Raw genomic sequence first — 27,510 nt, 5'->3', positions numbered from 1 at the left:
TGTGTTTCTTGTCTCACACAGATCACCCTGTGATGGTGGGTGGTTTGATTGGAATGTGGACATCTAAAGAGGAATTGTTCTTGTCAGTCATCATGCAAGTCTTTTTTCATAGATCCACAAGGGCCCAAACTTTCTACACGACCATCGTGACTCATTTGAGCCACTTCTCGGTGCTTCAAACTAACATGTAGAAGTGTGCAGACAGTGGTGTGACAATCAGCCGCTCTGATTCAAAAGAACTGAGTGGCATTCGTGAACCACAAACCACACAAACACAGCTGCTCACACCAACAGTTCAGCCCCTGACTGTGTCCCATATATTGCACATAGAGGAACATCATGCTGTGTTTGTCCAGATGTGGTAAACATGAAATGGTGGTGTTGATGTGAATATGTGAAATCTCTGCTATGGACTGATGTTGTCTGCTTTGTGTCTAACAGGGTGGAAAGAAGCACAGTGGTCCATGTGGGGGAAGAGACTGCAGCGGAGGTTGTAAATGCTTTCCAGAAAAGGGTGCCAGGGTAAGTCCCTATCCGTATCTGCTGCTACCAATAGTTGTGCAAACACTCCTCTGCTTCTCTCTCTTCTCTTTGCTGACTTCACAACTTAACCATCACCAACCCCCGGTTCTCAGTCTAAAGAGCCAAATAAGGCCCTGAGGCCTGAAAGCTGATCTGAAAATAAAACTTTTTTTCTATAAGTAAAAGCAAGACATATTTAGAGCCTTGAAACTGTATTTATAGTTTATATTTTCTCTATTTTTTGTCTTTTTGCAAATGCTAACTAACTATGATGTATAGAAAACATTTGAGAAACATCTTTCACTGCATTTTTACAGCTTCCCTTTTTTTGATTAAGCTATTTTAGTTTCTGCCATTTAGAGAAACAAAATTGCCTCTTCATTCATAGCGGGAGTTTTCAACCTTGTGCAGTCCGGGACAACATCTGATGAAAAGTAGGGATGCATAGACATACAAATTGGGGCAAATATTGATATTTGATATGAATATTTCTGTTATGGTGGATAAGCACTATTATTTTATATATATATGCTTCATTATTCCTTTGGCACTATGAAAAAAGGACCACATCACTCTTCTGCTTAAAGCCGGGGGCATACACAGTGTGATATTTTCAATCGTTGTACTCAACTAAAGCTTAAACTGCACCATGAAACCGCAGGGTTTAAAAGTTCACAACACACGATGTGTGTTCTTACACTGTGCAGCCCGACAATCTGATGCGATCTACCTGCTCAGTTCCGAGAAATGGCGCTGTTCAGACTCGTCAGTCTGGAAGAAGAAGAAATCTGTTGTTTGCACATGCACAGTTTCTAATAAATCAACTCGTAGCTCTGCTTTAACAGCAGGATTTGTCCACGAACGCCACATGAGGACCGACTGAATTTCAAACATGTTTGATCTTCTCCCGACCTTACAATTCCTGATTGGGAGGTGGTTGTGAGAGGCTAATCGCCCCTCGTTACCCAATGTGCACTACACGACGGAGGATGCACAATGAGGCTGAAAAGGGCAAAAATTCTTCAGGTATATGCCTGGCTTTAGTTAAACATCCACAATCCTGCTCTGAATAACTTTCCCTTTGAAATCACTAACCCACTCCCCTCGTACGCCTAGTTCATAGATCGAAATAAACATCGGTTTTTCATGTCAATCTAGGGCTGGGCGATATAGAAAAAAAGCTTATCGATAAAAAAAAATGCATATTGATCGATATCGATAATTATTGAAAAGATTTGAAACCATATTTTATGTGCAGCTCTGCCTGGACTTTTTATGATATTGCTAAATGATATAATTTTAATAAAGAACACAAACACAGACTTCCAATTAAATCTTTATTTAACCAAGTTTTTTAACCATAATAGAATTGTTTTAAAGAAAAATAACTTAAGAGACCTGGGTTATGTTATTAAATACTGACAAAGAATAAACTAAAGTGATCAGAAAAGTGACCAAAATAAATATAACAAATAAATAAATGGACGCCCCCCCTCCCCCCGCCCGTATTCTTCTAAGCTGAACCTGGTTCAGCTTAGTTTCCTGCTTTAACCTTAGTTATTACTTTGAAGTTGCTGGCCCCTCAGCATTTTTCTCTCAATCGTTAGAACTACGTGGGAAACTGCCCAGAACTGAAAATATATATACCGTAAATTCTCTAATATAGGCCCGGGCCTTTATTTCACTCAAGTGCATCGCGGTCCAGGCCTTTATTGGATACAGGCCAGAATTAGAGACAGGCCTCTATTGCTATTTGAGCAAAACAGACTACCAGTGGAATGAATAAAAATGAGATTTTGTGTCTATTTGAACCTATAAAACACTAGGTTCATTTATTGAAAAAGTACAGTTACCATGTCTCGCTTGGTTTGAAGTAAAAAAAAAAAAAAAATCCTCCAATTCTGTTTAATTCTCCTCCTCAGTTTTTCTCCTCCTCTTCATCTCTCCCTTTAATCTCCTCATCACTCGCGCTCCTCCTGTTCTGCTGCGTGTCTGTTCTCTTCCTCGCGCAGACGGGCAGCAGTCAGGGCCTGTCGTCTAGCTGCGCAGGGCTGTGGTACTTGTATGTTACTTACTACCACAAGTATAATGTTGAGGTATGCCCAGAAAAAACGTTTATAGCCCCGGCCTGTATTAGAGACCGGCCATTATTTACCTCCTCTGACAGCGAGACCGGCCATTATTAGAGACCCGGACGCTTTTGGAATACAGGCCAATATTAGAGAATTTACGGTATATTTTCCCGAAATTCCCGAAGATTCCTCGGAGGACGACGCAGATGCGCGCCGGGGCCTTCACAGCTCGTACTCCTGCGGGTGTGAGCGGCCGAGATGATAAAAAAAAAGTTGGTTGTGTTACCAGACTTCGTTTTCACTGGTTCCCTACACATTTTACAGATGACTGTGGTTTGTTTTTTGTCCGACTTGCCATGACCGAAATACTGCCAGACTGCCGAACTACAAAACCTTTCTTTGAAACAGTTTCCTCCGCCTCTCCTTGCTGCAACATCTTCATGTGCTCTGTGTTGTGGTTTGAGAGGGCGGCGCTTGGTGACGGCGTGCCTGGGTCCGCGATTGTGATTGGTTGGGAGGAAGTAGCGACTAGCATAAACCAACATGCTAGGCTACAATGAGAAGGAAGGAAAACTGAGTTTTTTTTATCGAACTTTTATCGACCCTCTTTTTTTCTATTGCGCTACACGTCTATCGATTGATATATATCGTTATTGAATTATCGCCCAGCCCTATGTCAATCTATTTTAACTTAGTGAACTGTTAAAAAATAACTGATATTTTATCGTACATCACTAATGGTGAGGCTGTACAAGATGGCGCTGACAACGGAGGAGGTTGAGGATGCTAAATAAGGTGTGTCACAGAGATTTCAACAAAAGTGATGGAGAAAACATGATGCTAACATCATTATGTTTCCCCTTAAAGATTATCAGAACAATGTTCAGTTATTTTTGGTCTCCTCTACATGTTTAGAGATTAGAGGTCATATTTTGGTCATCTGTTTTTCAATTCTAAACATGCAAACTTTTAGATTCTGTGTAGAGGTGAGAACTTTACACAAAAGCAAATTCAAATTTTCACATTTTTACTTGAAAATGATTTTTTTTTTCACTTCACAATTTTAGTTCTGTTGAATAGGCCTGTTGCAGCAAATCTAAAACCTCCTCCTAGAGTCACCTCTGAGCATGCTCTGCAGCATGAGTCACTGTAATGTATAAATCATTAAAACAATCTTTTATAAACATTCTAAATAATATGAATCCGTCAGACTGATTCGGCTCCATAGGCATATGCATTATCTCTGATAATGTGAGGCACCTTCCTTCTGTGAAAAGTGTTGAAATTCACAGCATTAAACATTACGAAACACATTTCATAGCAAAGAGACCATCTGGACTTTGGGAGACTGATTAGAGTAAAACAAATGTAAAAGCAAAAAAAAGAAAGAAGGTTTTAAATCAGACAGACATAGACTAAACATCTTGGGATAACAACCTAAGGGTGAATAACAGAGGTTCTGCATGACTAAAGGCTTTGTTTTGATTTGGACACGTGATGCTGTAGAGTTTAACTTCCTTAATGACTTTTCAATTCCATGCATTGAGGGTTTGAAAAATTACTTCTACATCTAATGCAAACATTCTTCAAACAAGAGAAGGTTTCATTAAAGAGGGTATAATTTGACATTACAATCCAAGTTTCTCTTTTTTTATATCAGGGTGGATGTTTTGTTCACACAAACAAGGAATAAAAATTATAATTTAGACTCTGATAAGAGTAGATTAGAAAAGAAATAGGAATATAAAACTGTGATAAATAAAGCCAGTGTATATGGAAAACATTCCCATATGCAAAAGAGCACACAATGTGCTAAAATGTGAGGTTTCTTGCAGGTGTAACTTCTCACATTAAGACATCATGCAGCAATAACATAAGTGAAGAGATGGGGGGCAATGAGTCCAGATTAACAGCATCATTTTAAGTGAGGTGAAGGTTAATGTACCTAAACACATGATAATCTCTTTAACCCAGCTCTAATTTAGCTCTTATATTTTACCCTTTTCATTGATTCATTGTTACACATTCCAAGTCCAAATGATGACAAATCTGTCCTATTTCCTTTCTTTCTTTCATCTTATGAACAATGATCATGGGAATAATAAATGTTGTTGTTCAGACGTAAAACGCAGTAAACTCAAGCCTCAAATCAACACTTATAAACCATGCCTATAAACTGGTTTGAACAGCTCCTGTGGGAGCTTCTCTTTAAAAAGACAGGAATGAAGACGGGAATGTCTTCCAACTGTACTTTGTCATGCGCTGAGAATTTATTGGACGTTCTTAACAGTTAGTCTGACCTTTGAAGTGCTCTCTGGATGTGTATACAGGAAGCCCATGTTCAGAGAAACAGAGATACGGAGTGAGGAAGTTCTACATTCCACATCTGAAGACGCAAAAGTCTTATGATGAGGTCATCAGTCCACCTATCTCTTCCTTCCTTCGTATTCCTGACTACTGCCCAGCATTGCCCAGAAACAAAAGAAAACATTTTCAGTAACAATGGGCAAGAAGGAGGTTTTATTGTTTATTGCAAGAGTTTGGGTTTGATGTATGAAAACAAAAAAAACAGCTTCAGCATCCTGCTCTACTTGAGACGGGTAAAAAAATTATTCAGTCTTTTTATTTTTCCAGTTATATGCCACTTGTTTCCTCTTTACTAGCTTTTTGGTCCCAACGATCTCTCTGTTGTTTTTCTAATGTGTCTTGTTGAAAAGTTTCCATTAGGGAGAGTTATGCAGTTATGCTCTTCACTGGAGGTTTAAAACTGATCCACTGCAGATGTCTGGATTGGCTACGATTTGCTGCAGCTGTTGTGATTAAGTGGTGATTGGTAATGGGCCCAAATGGTGGTTTGATCACTACATGGAAACAGACAAATTTGCTTACCAAATAACCTTAACGAATAAATAAAAACTAATTTGATCATGTCTAGATGTTAGATGCAATTATCACATTTGTTTTACAATTGTGGGGGTTTCAATTCAAACTAATGATGTTTCTAAGTTGTTGTTTTTTCTATTGGAACTTTTCTGTTTCATGTCAAAATCCCTGAATAGTAGCATATAGAAATTTACAATGTAATCCAATGATTTCATTCTTTTTAAACTATTTAATCATGCTTCAGGTTGATTGTATAATAAAGTATTTGAGTTTGCAGCATTGTCTTTGTTTAAAGACAAATTATGGTTTGCATGAATGTCGATAAGTTCAACGCTTTTTGATATTTTCCCAAATAAGGGAAATATTTTATTTTAAATATAATTAAATCAGAAAATAATGAGTAACATGAATCAAAAGCTGAATAAATAGTAGCAGGAAAGGTGAGATGGGGAGAAAAAATGAAGGTGAAGAAATATATATACATCTATATATCTACTGTATAAGAGCTGTGTGTTTTATTTTTGGTGAGATAAAAATTAATGTCTTGTAAAACCAAATATCATAAGAAACAGCATGAAACAAAATATATATATATAATTTTGAGAAAAATTACACAGGTTTTGTCAATAAATTGATTTTTTTCATGAACTGAATTAGGAAAAAAATCCTGAATGATATGAGATGCACCATTTTTGCTGAGGCGTGCTCAGTTCTCAAATCTCAAAAAAAAAAAAAAAAAAAAAAAAAAAAAAAGAAAAGAGCATCAGAGAGCCTAAAAGAATGAGGCTGATTCTTTATTGGGGAACAAATATGTTAATTTGAGTGGGGTTTTCTGCTTTAGGCTTGACAGACTTTTCTCCTTCTGCCAGAAAGCAGATAAACTCCAGTTTCTCAGTGTTCTCTTCCAATGCCTTCATTGTTTTCCTGCATCATTAGTGGGTTTAATTTATGAGATCTACAATAAAAAGAAAGGAACGCACAGTAAGATGGAGACAATGATTAAAGCTTCTAAAGTAGTTTAGAGGTCTGTTTTATAACATGGGAAACATGGGTTTCATAGAGCTGGCAGCCTTACTCACAAAGAAAAATGAAAGATTAACGAGCCCTGCGAGGTAGGTGGTTTTTAGAAACAGTGACGTTTTGTTGCCTCTGAAGCCGCAAAACTAGAAATCAGAAGAGTATGAACACGGAAACGACGCCAATCATCAACAATAACTAATATTACAGATGATTCCTCCCGGGCTTCCAGCCTTTATGAGAACACAGCTACCCATGGCGGGTTTTCTGCTGAAAACAATAAGCGTTGGTAACGTCCTGTGGATGAGCTCAGTGACTCTTTCTTTCCACACAGTGAACATGCAGAGAAAAACAAACTCTGAAAAAGAAACAGAGGAAAAAACATGTTACCCGGTATAGACACTGTCCAGATAGGGGGATGCTGTCTTTTTTCCATATTGGACAGGAAAGGACAGGAAGTTATGTACAAACAAACATACTGATCTACTTTTCATATAGTCACTCTCTGTTTTGTGGGAACAAGACTCAATGTAAGTTTGACCCATGCTATAAATGGCAGATTTCATTTTTCCATAAAAACAAGCCCATACAATCTGAATGGGACACAGAATGAACACTGATGTTAGTCATTCGTAAAATCTGATAGGCCTCCTGTTTTTTTTAGAGGCTCCGTGTATTTTCTCATTTTTACTTTAGTTCAAAAATTTAACAATATAAGCAGTTCTTATTTGTTTAAACCAATGTGTTTTTTTTTTCTTTCTTTACCAAGGCTACATTCAAAGCAGTCATGACTCTATAAGGCATTGAAAAAACTCATCCTCAAATTCAACTGAAGGGCTTGTAAAAAAATAAAATAAAAAAAATAATAATAAAAAACTCTGACAATGATTTAGTTACCTAAAAGATAAATAATATAGTTTTATGAAGTTTGCACCATATTGGAAATATTTATTTGAATTAACCCACATATTTATTATTATTCTCTTTCTTTTTCTTTAACACAATATACTGACCACTTGGTATTTCTTTATTTTGGCCACTACAATTTATATGCATATTGACCGTTCATGTATAGCATTTTAAGATAAGGCACTTAAAATAGCCTTTCAAAGTGGCATCTAAGTAGTGCTTTGCAAATGCAGTATTTAATAGGGATGTCTGATATCAGCCAAAAAATGAATATTAGAATATACTGGCCACCCTCTAAAGCCTTTGATATTAGAAGCATAGCAAAGTGATAGAGACATTTTGCTTCTTTCTGTCCATCCATCTATTTTCCTTCACGCTTATCCCTGCTAGGGTCGCAAGGGGTGCTGGTGCCTATCTCCAGCTGTCATTGGGCGAGGGGCAGGGTACACCCTGGACAGGTCTATCGCAGGGCAACACAGAGACAAACAGGACAAATGACCATTTACAAACACACTCAAAGCTAAGGGGAATTTAGAGAACCCAATTAACATAGCAATCGGGTATTTGGACTGTGGGAGGAAGCCATAGTACCCGGAGAGATTGTCATGTCTAGCGATGTGGCAATAAGAATAATTGTCTTGATGCCAAAAAACAAGGCCCCCGCGGTGCAGCCACCAGGAATAAGCCAGTACCAAACACTGAGCACCACCAGTGCACCAGCGAACCCAGGCGCCAGCCAGCGGGCGGGTGGCAGGACGGGGGGAATGGGCTCCGCATTTAGCGGACACTGGAGATGTTCTTGGGATAGGGAGCAGTTTTGACCCCAACCTGACAAGTAAAAAAAATCAAATAAATTTTAAATCAAATCAAATAAAATAAATCAACACATCTCTGTGAAGAGAAAGATAAATAAATAGATAAATATATAAATAAAACAAAAAAATTTAAACGCGGACGCACATTCACACGTAACACTCATCCAATAATCCCTCAGTTAATAACCACATGTTATTAAGGGTTAATCTCACTTGATCAAACCTTTTCTGTCATTCCACCCTGTTAAGTAAGTTATAAAAGTATGTATGATTAATGCTGATATCCTTTTAGGTCAAATCATCATCAGTCAATCTGTGTCATATTGGAAATCACACCACTCTGTACCTATTTAACACAGGATTGTAATTCAGTACATATGATCTCATCCTTTCCTGCAGATGTTTGTGGTCTGCTCCTTGTTTAAATACACCAGAGAAGACAACGTGATAAAAATAAATGGTTCATACGTGTGAGACTGTGGGAGGGAAGGGAAGTAACAACCTGCTACTATCACTAAAACTCTGGAAGGGAGGATTTTTCTCTTCCTGCAACTGCTAGAAAGAGGAATTCAGTAGGGATGTCTGGCTGGCAGAGTCCTGTGTGAAAATTAAGCTGTGGATTTGGAGGGAATGTGCAAGGAGATGCTTGAACTGACAGACAGAAAGCAGCTGTTGATTAGAAGATGGACAGGTTTATGTAAAGCTAAAGTGTTGTTCCAGATTCCACGCACATAAACAAGACATTTTTATGTGCAGTATTGATTCAATTACAATATTCAAAGGCAGGAATTGTTTCTATGGTCCTTATTAAAATCACAGGGTATTAGTAGAGCTGTGAAGCATCAGACAGCAGTTTGTTTATATTTGATTAGAATATTTTTAACACTGAATTCCTCTAATAAATTATAAAACTCTGCTGATTGACGTTTTTAGCAAGTAATGTAAGACTGGAGAGTTGGTGCCTGGGAAAATATAAATAAAATGTTATGAAATGAAAGTTTCTATTTTTATTTATTGTGGTTTACAGAGCAGCTTTGCAGCTTTGCAGCTCCTTTATAATTGTACAGATCTTAATGACATTGTTGAGAGGGTAGAAATAGTAGTAACATGAGTCCTTTTCCATTCATTGTGTTTTGGGTTTTTTTTTTTTTTTTGCTTTTAAAACAGGATACACCCACTAATGCATGTTGCAGATCCCCTTCATTCATTGGGGAAATCATTTTCCTTTTCTTTTCTTCTCTTTTTTAAAGAAAAAATGTTGGCAACCATTTAAATCCAAGATTTCCTTCCACAGTAGCACAATGTGTTGGTAAAAAGTACACTCTGAAATAAGTTGCAGAAAAAAATGAAAGAATTTAAACCCGTGTTTCAGTGTGGGGCCTTCAGCGCATAACAACAAGCCTCTTTGAAAAGATAACAAACAAGATAGAAAACAAATGGCAGCTTATGCTTCTCCTATTCGACGTAACAAGAATCATAAGACCTTGTTATTTTTCTCCAAATACAGTTCAGCAAATTAAAAAAATCAATAGTTTTCCATGTTTCCTTTGCTGCTGTCTGGTTTGACCAGCAGCTGTCCATCTTTAGGGACCTCTAAAAGTCTTGGACATATTTTAAGAAGATGGATGTTTTGGAACAAGATGTCTATTGTTTTACTAGACAAAAGAGTTTCTGTTTTCACTACTGATTTTAAAGGAATGCTCACACATGACAATTACTATGCAGTACGAAGGAGATGTATCAAATAGAAAAGTACAAGTAGAGTACATTAGTATGGTTCCAACATATTAATCACACCTCTCATGTAAAAAAAATGCATAAAGTTCTGATTATGGTAATGTGCTCTTATTATGTGAAAATTATTTAAATAAAGCCTGGATTAACAAGTCTGGGAGGATAGCTGCTTTAAAAAAAAGTTTTAGAAACATTTACATCACATTTTAACAGATATTAACAATATATAATAAAATATATAAATTGAGATTCACTACTTTATCTTTATTTTCATATACACATCAGTGCACGCAACCAGGGGCTGTAACAAAGACATCATCAGTTGACAGGTGAATATATGTGCTATTAATTAAACTTCCCAAAAACATTATAACATAGCATTGGTTGCTTTTATGAACCTGAGTCACTGTGTTTATTAAACAGTGACTATATTAGCTCCAAAATCTTTTTACCAAAACCACAAGAAAATAATTATAATATTATACTATTTAATCATTAACGAACATTTCTCCACATCTGTTACACAAAAAACACAGATCAAAATAAAACTCTCTAAAATACTATGCTTATGTTAAACTGCACGAATGGATATGAAAGTGCTCGGCGGGACCATGCTCTTACTTCGAGCTACAGGCAGGGTGCCCTGGTCAGACCCTAGGTTGCCGGTGCAACTGCCATCAGAGGCGGACAGACAGTCTCCTCACTAGGCTACTCTCTATTGTCGTGGTTGCGGTACTAGTGTTCTTCTTCACTGGTTGTGGTTTTCCAAAAAATTCTGAAATGCGTTTTTATGCCATATTTCCTCCTAATTTTCTGTCATCAGACTTTGTAAATGTACCAGTCTGTTGCGGTGAGTTGCCGTGACAACGTAACTTCAGTGAACCTGTGTTGATTAGGCCTCACAATAATTTAATTAAAATCCAAATGCACGTAATAGTCAGATATAAAAACAGGCAAAATACTTTGCATAAATGTATAAATTGCGCAAACTATTTTAAGTAAATTTTTTTAGAAATCTCCCTCTGGCCATTAAGGTATGCTGCAGCAACCGAATTCCCGCAGCCATGAATGACGGTACCAGTGAAGGTTCATTCTTTGTGTATCATAGTTTTTATCATGTAAATGTGACGCTTATAGCATAAAGATTCCTTCCTCTATTTTGATTCCTTGAATCAAAATAGTTATCATACTGTTTAAATATAGTATAGTATATATAGTGCTGTCAAATTATTAGTTAAGTTCAATTTCTAATTATTCAAAATGCTTTGGGCAACTAGTTTTTTTATTTTTAGATTTGCTGTATGATTATATTTTCCATTTTTAAAGGCAAACATCTGATGTCTTTTTGATAGTTTTTACCAAACTTCACTCTACATATCTTGAATTATCCCATTCATCCCTTTACATTCAGCTACATAGCCTTTCGGTCTGTTACATGTGTAGCAGTTAAACCCACACTTGGGATCAGTTGGATGGCCTTGACGTTTAAAATGAGCCTGCTTGAAACATTAAGGAGCTGATAAATCTGCAGCAGAAGCTATTCTGTGTGCAAAGTTCAGAAATCCTGTTTGCGTCTTTCTCAGTCTAAACACAACAATGGAGTAGCAGTAAATCTAATGCTGCATCTGTGTCACTTGAGAGCTGAAAGCATGACAGGCTTACAGTTTTTCCAAAGGAAGGAAGGCGAATTGTTTGAACAGATGTGAGTTTGAGGGGGTGAGGCTGGAGCAGGCATGAAAAGTGGTGATTTTGTGTTTCAGTATCCTGAAGTCGGTTAATGACCCTGACTCTGACCTTGTCTCCCTTACAGTAGGGGAAAGGTTTACCTCTCAGGGTGCAATAGCTCAGTGTTTGTATAACTGTGTGTGTGAATCTAGGGCACATACCCTGACCTTCTTACCATCTGTAGTCTGCTTATGTTATCATAATCTGAGAGCATAGGGTAAGAAGAGTATTAGCAAGGACAGGTGAAATGATGATGAGCAGAGTTAAATATATATAAATATTTGATTTAATGTTGTGGCTGCAGCTCTGAACGTCAGCATTCCTTAACCATAATCCCTCAAAAATAGTGAGTTATGATCAGTTTATTTTATCCCATATACAGTCATTTCTGGAGGCCACCTCCTGGTACCATTTATCTCCCTCGATGTTTCATTTAAAAACATATACACACACCTCATACTTTATCTCAGTTTAATCTGTCTGGTCTGTTTAAAAAAAATGTTTTATCGCTGCTCATCTCCTTTCAGGTCTTCAGGGCGTCTCTTTTTGCCATCAGAACGTTTAAACTTTGAGGGCACACTAAGAGCTGCTTGTTCACCATCAGGCGCTATGATATAGACCCCCATCAGGGTGACGGAACTATCAGATCATCCCCAAAGAAAGGCGCGTTTTGAGTTCAAGCGTGAGATTTGAGTCAATTTCACATTCCGTTATGCTACATGTGACCAGTTATTTTGTAAGTGTTTAAAGTACTGTTTTGGAGGCAGTAATGATCATGGTTATTTCGATGATTATTTTAAAATATTGCACAGTTAGGAAACAAACAAGGCATTTGTTGTAGTAATGAAAGTGAAGTTTTTTACATTCCAAGTTTACAGGGCAATAATAAAAAAAAAAAAAAATTTAAATCTAGATAAGTTATTTTTTCTTAAAATAAGTGCATTTGTTCTTGGATTGAGGAGTTAAGTGAGACACTTTGCCAATGGAGCAAGACAACTTATATTTAAAATAAGAAAACACAATTGCATTGTCTTTTTTCCAAGTGCATTTTTATCTAATTATCTGATTTTAAGAGTAAAAATACTAATTTCATTGGAAAATCATTTCATTTACCTACTCAAATTGAGGGTAAATACCCTTAATTTAAGAAATGTTTACTTTTTTCTAGATCGATTTTGCAGTGCTCCTGGTTTCCACAATATTATCCTTTACCTCTGTTCAAATCAAGCCTAAAAACTCACCTGTTCGAGGCTGCTGTTTTTAATATTGTGTATTGTTTATGATGTTTAATGCACGGAATCCTTCTGCTTTTAAAATGAAATTTTAACTAGAGATGTCGCAATCTGATATCAGCCAAAAAACTCATATGGGATTATACCAGTCTGAACCTATAATATTGGCAAGCTGGTAAAAACAGAACAGGTTAGTCTAAAGTTAATGTTGCCCGTTAGTGAATAGCAAATGGATCAGTTGTTCTCATACCTGTTGTTATTGACTGTTTTTCTCTGTTTGTGTAATATCACTTGATCAAACCTTTTCTAACATTCCACACTACAAAAAAAGGTATTAAAAGCATGTATGATACATGCTGATATGGTGATATAAGGGTTCTCAAAGGAGCAATATCAGTATTATATTATATCTTAAAAATAAAACAAGAAAAGGAAAAAATATATTGAGGCTAACCAATTTCCAAGTCGTAAGCAGTGAAAATCAGTTTTTACAGGGAAAAGGTTTTTTTTCCAAGCTGGTAAATCTACACAAAGCTTGCCTGCACCCTGTGTGATCCATAATATGAATGCTGGAAGCTGTAAAAGCTTTTTAATTTGAGTAATACATTTCAGAGAGGGATTGCAAAGGTGAACCGCCTAGCTGGACCTCATTAGCCACTCAGACATGCAGACAAACCATGAAGGCATGCAGGTGGTTGATCTCTGAGGAAAGGGCAACACCTCATTCTTTTTCACACACACACACCACAGCTGTGTCCTGCTAAGGTCTAAATGCACTTGGAGCTCAGACTCGAGATGCCTCATTCTTCTGATGTGAGGCAATTGCGCAGGTGTCGAGCTCCAGAGACCCATGGGATAGCTGGAGGTCCGGACTGTTCTGTTCTCAGGCCGGTATCTCCCCCTCCAGCTTTGATTTGCAACACACACCCTCGCTACAAAAGACACAAACACACATTTAAATCAAGCTGCTCATTAGCAGCCCTCCTTTCAGTCTGAGCACTGTCAGTTCGCTGGCTCATGCATGACCACTTGCACAAATAAGAGCTTAAAAACATATTTTTAGTGTAAACTAATGTCTTTGTGTTGATTGATTGAATAAATATCAGCAGATATTCATGAGAAACAACCCCAGCGGCAACAACCTACTGATGCTTCTCTGCACGTCGTCAGTTTTTATCCCCTGACTCCGTCACCATGTTGAAGGACAAGAAATATTTCCAATGCATGAGTCAGAAGAACTGCTGCACTGAATGAAAGCATCACGTTTATATTTTTGGGTTTCCATGGCAAAAAAAAATGAACTTTCTCACAGAAGATCTTTCATTAGACACTCTTTTTCCTTTTAATTCTCATGTGACCAACTTTCCTCCTCTTCACCTCCAGAGTTTTTTTTTAATTCAATTTATCACAGCCGTCAGGGATTTCCAGAACATTCTAAGAGCTCTCAGAAAGCTGAGCTGCAGACGGGGGATCTAAACACATTCTAATAGATATCTAAACATCATCTGCAGATGTTTATTTACTCTCCTCAGGGGATCCAGATGACTGGCCTGTTTGCCCCATGAGCAGAATCCCTCTGGCCTGCCTCTAAACCCAATCTCCCTCCAACCATCCGTCCAGGAAGGGGGGGAGCAGAGCCCTAGTTTTCCCTCTGAGCATCATGCCTGCAAGATGCAGCTCTTCAGGAAATGAGTGAAGGAAAAATGTGTCCAAGAAAAACACCAGATAGGGTCGCCAAGCAGCAGGACCAAGTCGACCAAAGAGCCTGGGTCCAACTGAGGAGGTCACGGAGCAAAGGCTCAGCTTTAGGGTGCTGATCCTCTGCTTCATGCCGACCTCTCTTTTCATTTTTATATTTTCTTAAATTAAACTGTTTAGGTTTTTATCATTAATTAGAAACTTTCATTTTAACACTTCTTTTTTGTTCTAATAAAAAAAACTAAAACAAATATTGTTGTTTTAAGTGCATGATACGTTTTGAGCTTCCATACATGGTTTTCACTCTCATATAAAAGCCTAATTAAAATAGTGCTGAAATTCTTATCTAGTTTGGCCAAAAATATGTTGTTAAAAGAAAAATATTTTTTAAATAAGTCGCAAACACATTATTGATAAATAAAAAAACATGCTCCTTATAAAATAATATAAAAATCATCTCTGATCACCATTTATGTTGGTATTTCCTCCTCAAACTTTGCCGAGAGGCTCTAACAAGTCTATCAGATCTTATACTGCCACCTGCTGACAACTTCTTACCACTAAGCTTTTCCCCCAGCTTTTTATTTCCTAATATGCGGCAGCAGATTTAGTCATCACACTAAATATTTTTTATATTTCTCTATTTTTAATCTGATGGTTTAGTAAAGAGGCTGTAAACATTTGGTCAAAGGCTCAAATAGTCCTTAGATGGTGTCTGCAGCATCTAGGGATGAGCACACATCAAATAAGTAAAATAAGTTGCACTTTTTCAATTTTAATCCCATAATTTTCTAAGATTTTAGTAATTTAAGCTACTGATTTTCATGCCTCAACACACAGACTGCCTTTATTTACTTACACAAATAAGTGAAGTGACTGAATTATCAAACCTAATAAAACAGATGTCGCAGAAATCTACAACACCAAATTAGCACTGTCTGTCTGACAGCATAGATTTATTTTTAGCATACTTTTTTTTTATTTTTTTTTTTATTCATTGTATTTTTCGATACAATTATTTTTTCCTCTTAGTTGTCAGTATGATCAAGTTTAATGGTTGGCGACGAGATTTTAAAAGACATTAGACCACAGTCACAAATGTCCATTTGCAATCATTTCTATCATCTTAATTTTTTTCTCATTCTGTGGTTCCTATCTGTATTTCCTATATTATTAGTCATTTCTATTTCTGTCTGAATCTGGATTAGGTTTTTGATCATCTCTAGTTTGGCAGGTTAATGGTTCCTTCAGTAGCTGCATATATATATTTTTTTTTTTTTTTTGCTCAGTTATTCTTTATAAGCTGTGTTTTTATTAATCACCCTGGCCCTGTGTAAATACTTCCAGAATGTCTTCAGCAGTCCAGTTTCTCTAAATAACAGAGCAGGTTTCCGGGCAGTTAGTCTATTAGTTTATTATTCCTCTCATCGGTCAGAGCTTTTCCCTTTGGGCTTTCAGTTCCCATCCTGCTCTTTATGGACCTTTCTCTAAGCGGCCACCACATGGGACAGTCTAACCCCAGATAAAATGTATGATGTCAGGCAGGGAGAACTTTAAATAGAATGACAAACATGCCCAAATACACAGAGTGAAAGCTGCCAAATTGGTTTTTATTGCTTCTGTTATTGAGTGCAAAGACGAGGGATTTTTTTTTTTTTTATTTAGTTGTTTTGTTTCTTTTGGGGGGGGTTCCACAAACTATTATACATAATTAGAAATGACCAGTCCTTGGTGGACTGAAAGGTATTTAGGAAATAACTTAATATCCTTCAATCAGATTGTTACCCTTTAATTTGCATCCACTGTGCCTTGTAAATGTATTCACACCCCTTCTTGTGGTTTTCTCATTTTATTGAATAGAAACCATAAACTTTAATGTTTAGTGTCAAAGAAACACAAAGCTGCAAGTAAAAAATATTTTCAATGTAATTACATATTTCAAATGTAATCAATTAAACGCCCTAAAAAGGTCATGTAATTAATAAATACAGTCCATCTCAGTATAAAAGTTGCTGTTCAGGAAGCGCTAAAGACTCCCTACATGTTTCAGTTGAAATTGAATGAATATAGTGAAACTATTACCTTTAGCGTCACTATTAAAGTGTTCACACTAATATAATATATATTTGGAATATATATGATGAAATAGCCTATTCGGTGCCACTGTTGCTGTCACTGTGCAGATTAGCTGCTAAAAGAGAAACTTTGACTCAACAGAGGGAGCAAAATTCATAAGGGTTACTCAGATATGCACAAATAAAATTCAGAAATTGCATATTGCATAGTTATAAGCTCAGGAGAGTTGATTTTGCTTGATATTGTCCTTTTAATTATTGATTAGAAAAGACAAAAAAAATATATATATATAATTTAAAGAAGAAATTTCAGATGAAATTTAGGCAGACAATATGTAGTTGAACAAAGCTTGGAGGAAAAAACGGAAAAAATAAACTCTAGTTGCTCCACTGGTGGTCCCCTAGCTCTGACCTCCTTAAACCACAATAGCTGAGTGTGTGGTCACTTCATTTTAGTAGCTGAGTTTGACCTTCAGCAGGTGCAGTTCCCACTGAAAATTGTCAACACATATCTACAGACTAACTTAGGAATTAGCAGAGTTAGTCATAAGAAAAGCTTTTATATTTATTAATATGTTTTCAAATGAACATTTTATCGCAACATCTAGGTTGTGAAAAGGTCACTGACCACATATTGATCAAAGTTTGTTTTGGGTTTTTTTGTTCAGTTTAATGCCATAATGAAAGTAATCATGTGTTTATTCATTATGTATAAAAAAGTCACATTTCTGAAGATATTTAGAAAATGAATGAACAAACAGAACCATAAACACCATATATCTATCATGAAGTCACCTAATAGGTTAGATATAGAGAGCTGCAGGGGAGTTTTGTTCCATCATCTACCCTCATCTAATAAATTGTACAGTAGAAAAGGCTCCTATAATGATGGAGCATCATTTTGAAGAAGAAGATTCTTATTATTTTTAGGGGAAAATATATTTTGTGTCACGTGTTTTCTAAACTCTCTGCATAAAAGCTTTCAGGTATGCTGCTAAAATAAAAATATGGACCGTTTGACACAGAAGAGAACTTTAAATGGAGATATCAGAGTTACAGTTCACAGAAAATACAGCCTGACTGTTTTACATACTTCTCAGGCTTCATAACCAACAACCATACCATACCAAATTTATTTAAAAAGCACTTTTAACACCCAACAGGACCAAAGTGCTTTACACAATCATAAAGTACAAATAATCAATCATAAAACAATAAATAAAGTGATGTATAAAAGTAGTAATAAAAGAAACACAACATTAATTGGAGCCTTTAGAAGTATGTGTTCATGATCTTTATGGAAATCTTCATATCTGTTTAATGTGAACCACAGTTCCTCTGATCAGAAGTTCATAATCATCTTAAAATTACTATAAATTTTAATGCTTTACTCTTACATCCTATTGTCAGAATTTGGTAGGAGGAAGGAAAAGCCTGATGGACGTAGAGAGAGCAGATAACACTGGGGAGTATTCCTTGAAACGGAAGCAGTGTTGTGAAGGAGGGATGTTTGAGTTGGAAGAACTGCAGAGAGATTTCCGCTCAGGAGCGGTGGGTTTCACTGGAACAGATCTCTTTATTTGCCTCTGTAAATTCTTACTCATCCAGGTTTAGGGCAACTATAAACAGGCTTAAATTAGAAGGCAGCCAGACTTTCACTGATTTTTTTAAGACATTTCGACACCTATCCAGGAGTTTCTGTCAGTTCTGTTGGCTCAGAGAGCAATCTGTAGTTGGAGAGCTGATGTTTTTAAGCAGCATTGAGGTCTATCCTCCTGCACACATTCCAAGTCAGACGCAAATCAAATATCCACCTCTTGTTCTTCTGGATTGTTGGAGCTTTTGTTGTGTATTGGTTATGTGATTGGTCTTTTGTATTAGAATGAGAGTGCTTTTGTATTTTCTTTGGAATAAGTTTGATGACTGAATTTCAAATGCTTGGAAGATGAGACTGCATCCCACCCCTTCTGTTCAGCTTTTCTCTTTTCTCCTTAATTCCAATGCAACAGTTATGATTGGATGGATTACAAAAATCTTTTAGCATATTTAAAAAATCTACGCTGACATGCAAAAGGTTTTTTCAACACTTTGAGTTTTTTATTGTAATTTTTTTATCATTTCGAAGTCAAACTTCAGGGTTCTTTGATGGACTTTAAGTGATAGACTAATGCAAACAGTTGCAGAACTGTGAAACGGAAGGTTTCTGAAGGTTTTTACAAATAAAAATATAAAATGTGTTTTATGCATTTGTATTTAGCTCAGTTAATAATTTGTAAATAACACATCTGGCAGTTATTGGAGTGACTCGTGTTGGCTCTCTTACTATTAGCTTTGCAGTATAACAGGAAAATACCTTATTTTTGCCAAATATTCTAAAAACAGAAGAACTGGATCACATCTGACCACAGCAAAGCAAGGTAACAATTGGGTAGACTATTTTATTATTAATTTATCAGTTTTCTCTTAAACCCAGTTAGTTGCTGTGGGCCCAGAACACAAATATATTTATTATTTACTCGTCTGAAAAAAAAATCTAAAATCCTTTATAAAGTTTCTTCTATTTTAGGGTTAAGTAAAGAGGTGGTATGATGGCCTTTCTCATGAAATGTGTGACTGTGGTGGAACAAAATGTGGATAGAATAAACGGATATAAATATTTTTGGAAAACACTTTATTGGAAGAAATATATTAGTCAGGCTCGTTACATAATTTCATCATGAGCTAAATATGTCGTTTGCTTGTAACACAACTAGGTTGTAGTTCACTAGGATTCTTAGCTTAGTGGCTCTAGTCTCTACGATACAATGCAAAACGTTTCTGTCAGGGGACTAACAAAACAAGAGCTTTTTGGTTCTCACAGGAACTGAATTACACTCAGACCTCTTGAGTCATCACTCAGTAACCTTAAAAGCCCTCCAGCCCTACATGAATTCATGTTTTATGACTATAATGGCTCTCATATGATTCAGTTTTTCCTCTCCTCCTCAGGATCTCTCTTGGCTCTTTTAGTGATTGTCCTCATGTACTTAAAAGGTACTCCTCAGGAGGTCATTTTTGAGTTGTAGAGTATTTTGCATTTCCAGATTTCATAGATTAAACATTTGATTAAAGCTCACATATGCTTGTTTTTTCTCTCTTATTGCATCTTTTTTTTTTTTTTTTTGGTAATCAAATTATTACATTATACTAAAACTATTACTCTTATTAGCACAAAAACTGTATTTTGCATTTTTCTATGTTTTAAAGATTCAATGATCTTGTAAGTCCAATTTTCAATTTTCTCTTTTCTAATTATTTATGTCTGAATTTTTACTCTTTTTATTTATTCATGTGTTGAAATCCCTCATCTTATACTCACTCGTGTAAAATGAGAAAAGTGTGAAATGCAGTTTGGTCACTAGGTGGGTATAGAGAGCAAAAAAGAACATAAGAGAACAGAAGGGTTTCCGCTCCCCCTGGTGGTTAAAAAAAAAGTTATCCTTTTGCAGGCGTTTTCAGTCCAGTGGACATTAGAAAAGTTCAGCTGCACTTTTTTAATGTTTACACTTAGATGTACAACACATGTTTTGATTTTAAAGTAGACTGACTTAAACAACTTAGTACAACAAATTTTTAAAAGATCCCTTTCAGTACCTGATGTCTTGCTTTTGTTTGTCCTTATATAATCTCCTTACCCTCTTTAACATTTTCAACCATACTGCCTGAAAGTGAGTATATTTCTTCTGCATAGAGAGACATTTATGGAATAGAAAAATAGAATAGAATAGAAAATCCCTTTATTGTCCCGAGGAAATTAGGAAATTGTGGCATTACAGCAGCAAAAGCTTATAGCAAAAATTGTCCCACAATGTTGACCTTAGAAAAGTGTGTAAGAGTAACAGATAAGTAAACAAACGAAAAAAGTACTGTACTGTGTAGTGTTTCTACAATATAAATACTCTGTACTGTATCTGGAGAACAAGTCATCAAAACACAGCTGTGGACATTTTTACACTTTTAGGGTTAGGGTAGTATAGGGGCTGTATTACCTTTCTAAGACATTATACTGTAATACGCTGCACTTCTGCCTCAAATAACTAAAATACATCTTTGACATGTTTGCAAGAATGAATATTTTTATTGGAGTCACTATTTTTGAATTTACTTGGTATGTACAGCACTTTGAGGCAGTTGTGGTTGTTTTAAAAGGCTTTAAAAATAAAGCTTCAGCGTAATATTTCATAAACTGCAGAAAACATTGCTGTTATATGGTGGCCTAGTAGTTAGGGCATTGCGTTTGGAATCCTGAGATTCTGATCTCACTGCTCCCAAAGGGGATGGGTTAAATGCAGAGGTAAATTTCTTCCTTTTTTTCCCTTTTTTTTCAGAAAAAAGAAAAAAAAATGTCTTCAATTTGGGATCAATAAAGTTTATTATTTCAAGAGGATATTTGTTTATTCTGCATTAAGATCAGTCACACTGACACCTACTGTCAGTGTGACAAGCAGCAAAAAACGACATATATGCAAGGACACTATCAACACGCACCCACATACAAGGAAGCTGTTTTAATTTGAAGTAACCGTCCTCTTTATAGACCAGTATTCACAAAGATAGAATAAAACCTAGAGGGAACAAGCTCTGCTTTACTTTTTCTTTATTATGGCATCTTCTTCCTTTATCTGTCTGTTGATAATTGACACTATTTTCAAGCCTCCCATCTCCATTAACTCCTCTTTACACTCCATATGATCTCAGTCTCACGGAACTATCTCAGATTTTTCTGCTTTTATCAATACTGAAATGTTTCATGATATAATTTTCTGAATTATGCTTTAATTGTACATCACTTTGAAATTTGGTAGATTTTACTCTTTTTTTTTTTTATAACCTTTTCACACTCAGGGTCTCCCAGGGCCTCTTGGTCCTCAGGGCCCACAAGGACCCCTAGGGCGACCAGGGGATCCTGGTATTCAAGGACAAAAGGGGCAGAAAGGTGACCAAGGAATTGGTGGCATCATAGGTCCAAAAGGCGGCATGGTAAAACTCATATGATACTAAATAAGAAAAGAAATGATTAAATACGAATATATGAAAATAAATCTGCTGTGTGTGATTGCATGAAACCTTTTTCCTCTGAAGGGAATGACTGGTGTTCCTGGGTTCTCTGGAAACGATGGAATTCCTGTGAGTATTGTTTCTCAAACTGCCATTGAACTTCGGTGTATGCTATCAGGGTGTCTGATCCTGTTTGTGTTCTTCCCCCTGCAGGGACACCCAGGACAACCTGGATCCAGAGGGAAGCCAGGAGCAGACGGCTGTAACGGGACCAAAGGAGAACCAGGGTTCTCAGGACTACCGGGTTATTTGGGCCCCCCTGGAAATCCTGTATGTGACATTGAATCAATGCAGAAATCTGTAACTGCATCTACTCTCATGGAAACCTTTTTAATTGCTCCTGTTTCTCATTTCAGGGACTATATGGCAAGAAGGGAGAGAAGGGGGATTCTCTGGATGTCAACGTTTACATGCTGCGCTTCAGGGTGAGAATCAAACATTTATAACATCACAGTTATAAATAAAACTGCTATTACCTCTTTGTTCTCTGCTATAATCTGTGGGCCTCTTCTTAGGGAGACCCAGGGACACCTGGAGAAAACGGATGGCCGGTAAAACTCGTTTAATTTAATTCTGTTGAATATCTTAAACTCATACTTGCCCTTAACTCTCTTTCATTCCTTTTTTCATTCAGGGGCCTCAAGGAAGACCAGGGTCCTCAGGTAACAGAGGCCCTCAAGGACCCAAGGTGAATGTCTCCATGCATCTCACAGCTTTAATCATTTTAGTCTTTCTGATACTGAATCCTTTGTTAAAAAAACAGATTTTTAAAGAATGTATTTGTCTTCTGTTAGGGTCCTCCGGGTCCTCCAGGGGTCCGTGGACCGAAGGTAAGAAAGCACAAGAAAGAACAAATGTATTTGGTTACATTTGTGTGTAATACTTCTGTATATATGTGGAGATTACAGCCATGCTCTGAGTCTAAAGGTAGCAGCATGTAGAGATTTGATCAGCTTGCTGTTTATCATTTCTGTGCAGGGTACCATGACCAAAGTGTTGAAGGGAATCAAAGGAGAAGCAGTGAGTACTCATGCTGATTTTATCTATTATTGGTTATGACTGAAGGTTCAAGGTCATGAAGCATAACATGTCTGACATGGTTTAAAGATTAAAATGTGATTCTCCTGCTCAACTTCAGTTTAATGCACAGAAATCAAATATAACCTGATATTTTATTGGTAAACTAAACAGGCAAAATTCTGGCTCCCAGCAGTCGATGAGTACTTATGGCGGTTAGAATAACTAATGCTGGTGGCAAAAAAAACTTTTCCAGAAATTATTATTTTAATGAATGATAATATTTCTTCAAGTGACCATTTTTAATGAATTTATTGATAATGAAATAGTAATGCAAGTGCACTCGCTCGAAGGTCAATGGACATTTAATACTGAAACTAAAAAATATGTTGAATATCTTCATTTTTTTTTTTAATGAATGACAAGGATTCTTAGTTTCTGTTGACAATTTTCCCCTAAAAATATATTTATTATTACACTCATACAGGGAAAACTAGCAAAACTGGCTGTATTATCAATAAAAACAGCAAACTCACACAAGCACACTGCATTTCTAGTTTGGAGCTGTTCTTAACTTGTTTTTTTCTTGCAGGAGTTTTTCGTTTTATGAATTGAGCATGTTTTTGTGTTCGCATCGTTAGGTGTTTGTAACAGCTTTTGTGATTGCACCATTTTCTCTTTTTGCTGTGTTTTGTGTGTTTTTCTCACTGAAAAGTATTTTTTGTCTTTACAGTACTTGTAAAGACAAAAAATACTTTCCAGTCCAGTATTTCATTCAAATGCTCAATAATGTATTTGAATTACATTTAACCCCATGGCAATTTTACATTACACATAGTAATCTGTAGTAATTCAAGAATATAGTTGAAAGGTAGTGATATATCTATATCTATGGGAAGTTGAGTGGAAGGAAAAACTGTGGTCTAGAATCAAAAGAGATACCTGTAACCTTTAGAGAACCGCAAAGCCAAACCTATTTCTAGTTTATTAGCTTAATGTGAGATATATTCAATTATTTTCCAGTTCAATATACAGCATTTGGCATATATCAATGTTCTTCTCCAAAACTGGGCTCTTTGATCCAAAGCAGTCTGAGTTCCACTTAAACATGACAGCTAACGAACCAAAAAAAATGTTTGTTTGGCAGCAAAATGACACCTACCTGATCAGACTTATTGTTGGTTTTCTAATGTAGGATTTAATTTAGAGGGCTGAATGCAGCGTCGTCTTTATGAGTAACTCTATGATTTCTCAGTCTGTTGGTACAAACCAGGTCTGCGTTTAGATTCCAGAGACACCAAAGGAGATTGTTTGATTTTTTAGCACAGCAGTGTTGCCATTTGCTCTCAGATAGCCTGGAAGTTACAGGTCCAGAGCCCCTAGTGGCTAAAAGTTACACAGCGCTGCTTTAGGAGTTTGGGTAAGATTCATATTGCTGCATTTCAGCTGGAGAGAGATATCCAGGACATGAGCTAGAACTGCTCAGCTCCTGGTGTTGAGCCGCTTCTGAATCAGAGATACTTGAGAAAAGGGACCGTCACTCAGTGTTTAATAGAGCTCTTTTCAGATTCCAGCTAATTTGGCTATTTTGGAATCAAGTTCTCAGAGTGAGAAAGAAGGATTTTCCCAAGTCTATGATGATTGTTGGAGTCATGGCATCTGTGTTTCAGTCTAAAGTGGGTGCAGTAATCTAGGAGAAATTTCATTTTGCCCATATGCTGATTAAATTTGATTAATAAAAAAACAAAATATTAGTGTCATATTCTTTAAAATGTGTACTTTACTGTGATACTCTAACTGAAAGTCAGGCTTGTTTATCCCATTATATAATCCTTTACCTTTAAGCGTCAGTAGATGCCTTTTTTTTGAAGTTCTGTTTTTTCTTGCCTTTGACTACGTCCTCTTTTAAGCATAAAATTAATGTCTTTGTTTAGTTGAAGGGAGTTTAAATGAGCAACGCTGACACATAAATATATCTCTAGCCTTTATAGAGCTGGTATTCACATTTTGTTGCTTTTTAAACACATTACTGTAAAGAAGTGATGCTAATTTCTGATAAACAGAAGCAAAATTAACCTTAATGAATTCAGGAAACAATTCAAAACTGTTCTTGTTCTGAAAAGTTATTCTTTTTCATATATTTCCGAACGTTGTTTTTTCAATTATCAAATTGGCAAATTTGATTTTTAAAAATAGATTTAGGTTCACTGAAGATAATCTAAGTTACAAGTGAACCAGCTGCTTTCAACTTAAATGGCTGACAGCTTTTGTGTCTTCATTTTTTTTTCCTCACTGAATGTGTTATTAATTAGAGCTAAACCCGCGGCTAAGTTGCTAAATCTCGTTGTGATTTCTACTTTGTCCGCAGGGAGAGATCGGACTACCAGGCCCACCAGGAAACTTCACTGAACAGTATCGTCTGCCTCCCCCTGTAATCAACATTAAATGCTCATTTTTTAATCCACAAACCCACTCTGATTTAAATTAAATTAAAAAAATTCCAACGTAGCGATAAAAGATTAAGAAAAATCTGAGTTACAAACACGTTGATGTATCATGAGAAATATTTTACATTTTCAGGTACCACCTCAATTCAGAGGGGACAAGGGAGAAAGTGGAGATCTGGTATGGAAGAAACATATGTATATATATGTCCACATAATTATTTTAGTTTTATTATCTTCAAAACAGAAATAAAGTTTCCACTGCTAATCCTTTGGTTGGTTTATTCCAGGCAGACAACCATGACAACAAAGGAGAAAGTGGTGTAACGGGATTCCCTGGGCCCCGGGTAAGCAGGGTCACCACTCTACACGTTTATTTTCAACCTTCTCATTTTTTACTAAAATGTTTATTGTTTGCTTGATTAATACTTTCTTCAGGGTGAAAGTGGTGCAGATGGGCCTCCTGGGCTGAGGGTATGGTAAAACTTTTCCAATTAGCATTTGATTGGAGGCCAAACTTTATTTTCTGACTTGTCTTAAAAAACACTGTTTCAGGGTGAGCCTGGAGATCCAGGGCTAAACGGCGTAGATGGTCCTAAGGTGAGACAGCAGCTAGAGTTCCTGTATGGAAACTTTTTTTTAAGTGACCAATTAGGTTTCTTTTAAAGGGGTCATAGAATGCAAAACCGAGTTTACCTTGTCATAGATGAATAACGATAGTTCAGTGGGTAAAATGGACGTACAGAGAAGTTCAAACCCCATCAGCACCTCCTTTCTATGCAAATCTCACAATTCTAAACTTCCACCATAAAAACGGGTGAATTCAAACAAAGCCTTGAATTGACATAAACTCTGGGATGTTGCCTTATTTGGTTCTGGCCTGTACTTTTTTCACGCCCTGAAATTGACATACAGACCAGCCCACTGGTTCACGGCCCCAAGAACATGAATAGAGGTAGATGTAAGACACCAGTTTATCTGTTTAGCCTGCAGCTGAGTTTACTTTTACAAGAATTACAAAGCAGGCAGTTTCTCTATTGAAAATGAGCCTGAACCACGGGTGTAAATGCAGTGTTCCAGGCTGCACGGAGAAAGAGGAACATTTTGAGTCTTCCCAAGGATCCGAAGACTCGACAGGCATGGATTATTTTTGTGTATCAGAAGATCCCTGCAAAGTTTAAAGCTCAGCGTTTCATTTGCTGTAAGCATTTTACTGAAGACAGCTTTCGAAATCTTGGACAGTTCAAAGCAGGACTTGCTAAACTTCTTTTATTGAAACGGCGGGTGTTCCGACCTTAAGGCCATCACAACCGCAGGCTGGAATAAATAAAATAAATAAATAAAATCAAGTAAAATAAAAAAAAGTATTATTTTTGTTAAGCTGTTTATAGCAATGCTAGCATATCTATGGTGACCAGTTTTGGGTTTCTGAGGACAGAATGCTTCCAAAATCCTGGACGATTTTTTTTAGGTATGAAAAGTAGGACATGTCCAGGAAAAAGGGGATGTCTGGTCATCCTACCATATTAACAATTTCAATGTTAGAGTGTGTTAGTGTTTGTTGCTATGATGCTATGATGCGTCTTTGCTCAGCAGCTTTGCTCGTTGTAAACCAACCAATTAGCGCACAGCTCATCTAAATATTCATCTAAATAAGCATACCATAAAAGGAAGAAAACCTGTTGTTTCATTCTAGGGCTTTTAACCAGGCTTGCATTAGGGCTCATAGAACAGCAAATATGCCATTTTCAGCCCAACCAATGTTACACATCCTATTCAGAGACCTTATGGACCAGCACCAAATGCTCTATATAATCATTCTAAGACCCCTATCAATTTATCTTAGTGAATATATTTAGGATTTTGTTAACATTTTGTGTCCTTGTACAATATTTTCCAGCTCCAATGACTTAAAATGAAAATTAAATGCTGTTAAAATCTCTAAGAGTATGCATTTTCTCTGTTTCAGGGAGTCAGAGGTGATCCAGGAGAGTTGCTTACTTCAGGAGGTACTGCGCTTCCTGGTGAGATGATTAAAGACTGAACAAAAAGTCAAACTTAAAGCTCTGTGTTAATATGTTTAGAGACATGTACAAAAGGTAGTGAAGCATGCTGAGGATAAACTGATATAACAGCGTGTGAATAAGCAGCAATTCTTCTGCAGCTCATCCAACTTCATTATCTTGTCCGCTTAGCTGTGCTTTGATTTGTGTGTAGTAATTTATAACAATAATTCTGCAACATCTTTGTTTCTTGATAAGGAAACACCT

The 27,510-nt window shown here is 36.5% G+C and overlaps 1 protein-coding gene across 1 annotated transcript in view; it reads left to right on the top strand.

Moving 5' to 3' along the window:
• col4a2 (collagen, type IV, alpha 2) overlaps window positions 1-27,510 on the top strand; it is an 80,172-nt gene that overhangs the window by 29,231 nt on the left and 23,431 nt on the right. Inside the window, exons 5-19 of the mRNA XM_038289610.1 lie at window positions 442-522; window positions 21,567-21,701; window positions 21,804-21,848; window positions 21,933-22,049; window positions 22,136-22,204; window positions 22,295-22,330; window positions 22,414-22,467; window positions 22,574-22,609; window positions 22,758-22,799; window positions 25,165-25,227; window positions 25,377-25,421; window positions 25,531-25,587; window positions 25,679-25,714; window positions 25,796-25,840; window positions 27,210-27,264. Coding sequence (XP_038145538.1) covers window positions 442-522; window positions 21,567-21,701; window positions 21,804-21,848; window positions 21,933-22,049; window positions 22,136-22,204; window positions 22,295-22,330; window positions 22,414-22,467; window positions 22,574-22,609; window positions 22,758-22,799; window positions 25,165-25,227; window positions 25,377-25,421; window positions 25,531-25,587; window positions 25,679-25,714; window positions 25,796-25,840; window positions 27,210-27,264 — 916 coding nt within the window. The remainder of the gene's footprint in view (window positions 1-441; window positions 523-21,566; window positions 21,702-21,803; window positions 21,849-21,932; window positions 22,050-22,135; window positions 22,205-22,294; window positions 22,331-22,413; window positions 22,468-22,573; window positions 22,610-22,757; window positions 22,800-25,164; window positions 25,228-25,376; window positions 25,422-25,530; window positions 25,588-25,678; window positions 25,715-25,795; window positions 25,841-27,209; window positions 27,265-27,510) is intronic.

Source organism: Cyprinodon tularosa, unplaced genomic scaffold (assembly GCF_016077235.1).
Source record: "Cyprinodon tularosa strain WSP-4 unplaced genomic scaffold, ASM1607723v1 ctg270, whole genome shotgun sequence".
Classification (NCBI taxonomy): Eukaryota; Metazoa; Chordata; class Actinopteri; order Cyprinodontiformes; family Cyprinodontidae; genus Cyprinodon; species Cyprinodon tularosa.
The sequence above is the reverse complement of the archived record's forward strand: the minus strand, read 5'-3'. Positions and strand labels throughout refer to the sequence as shown.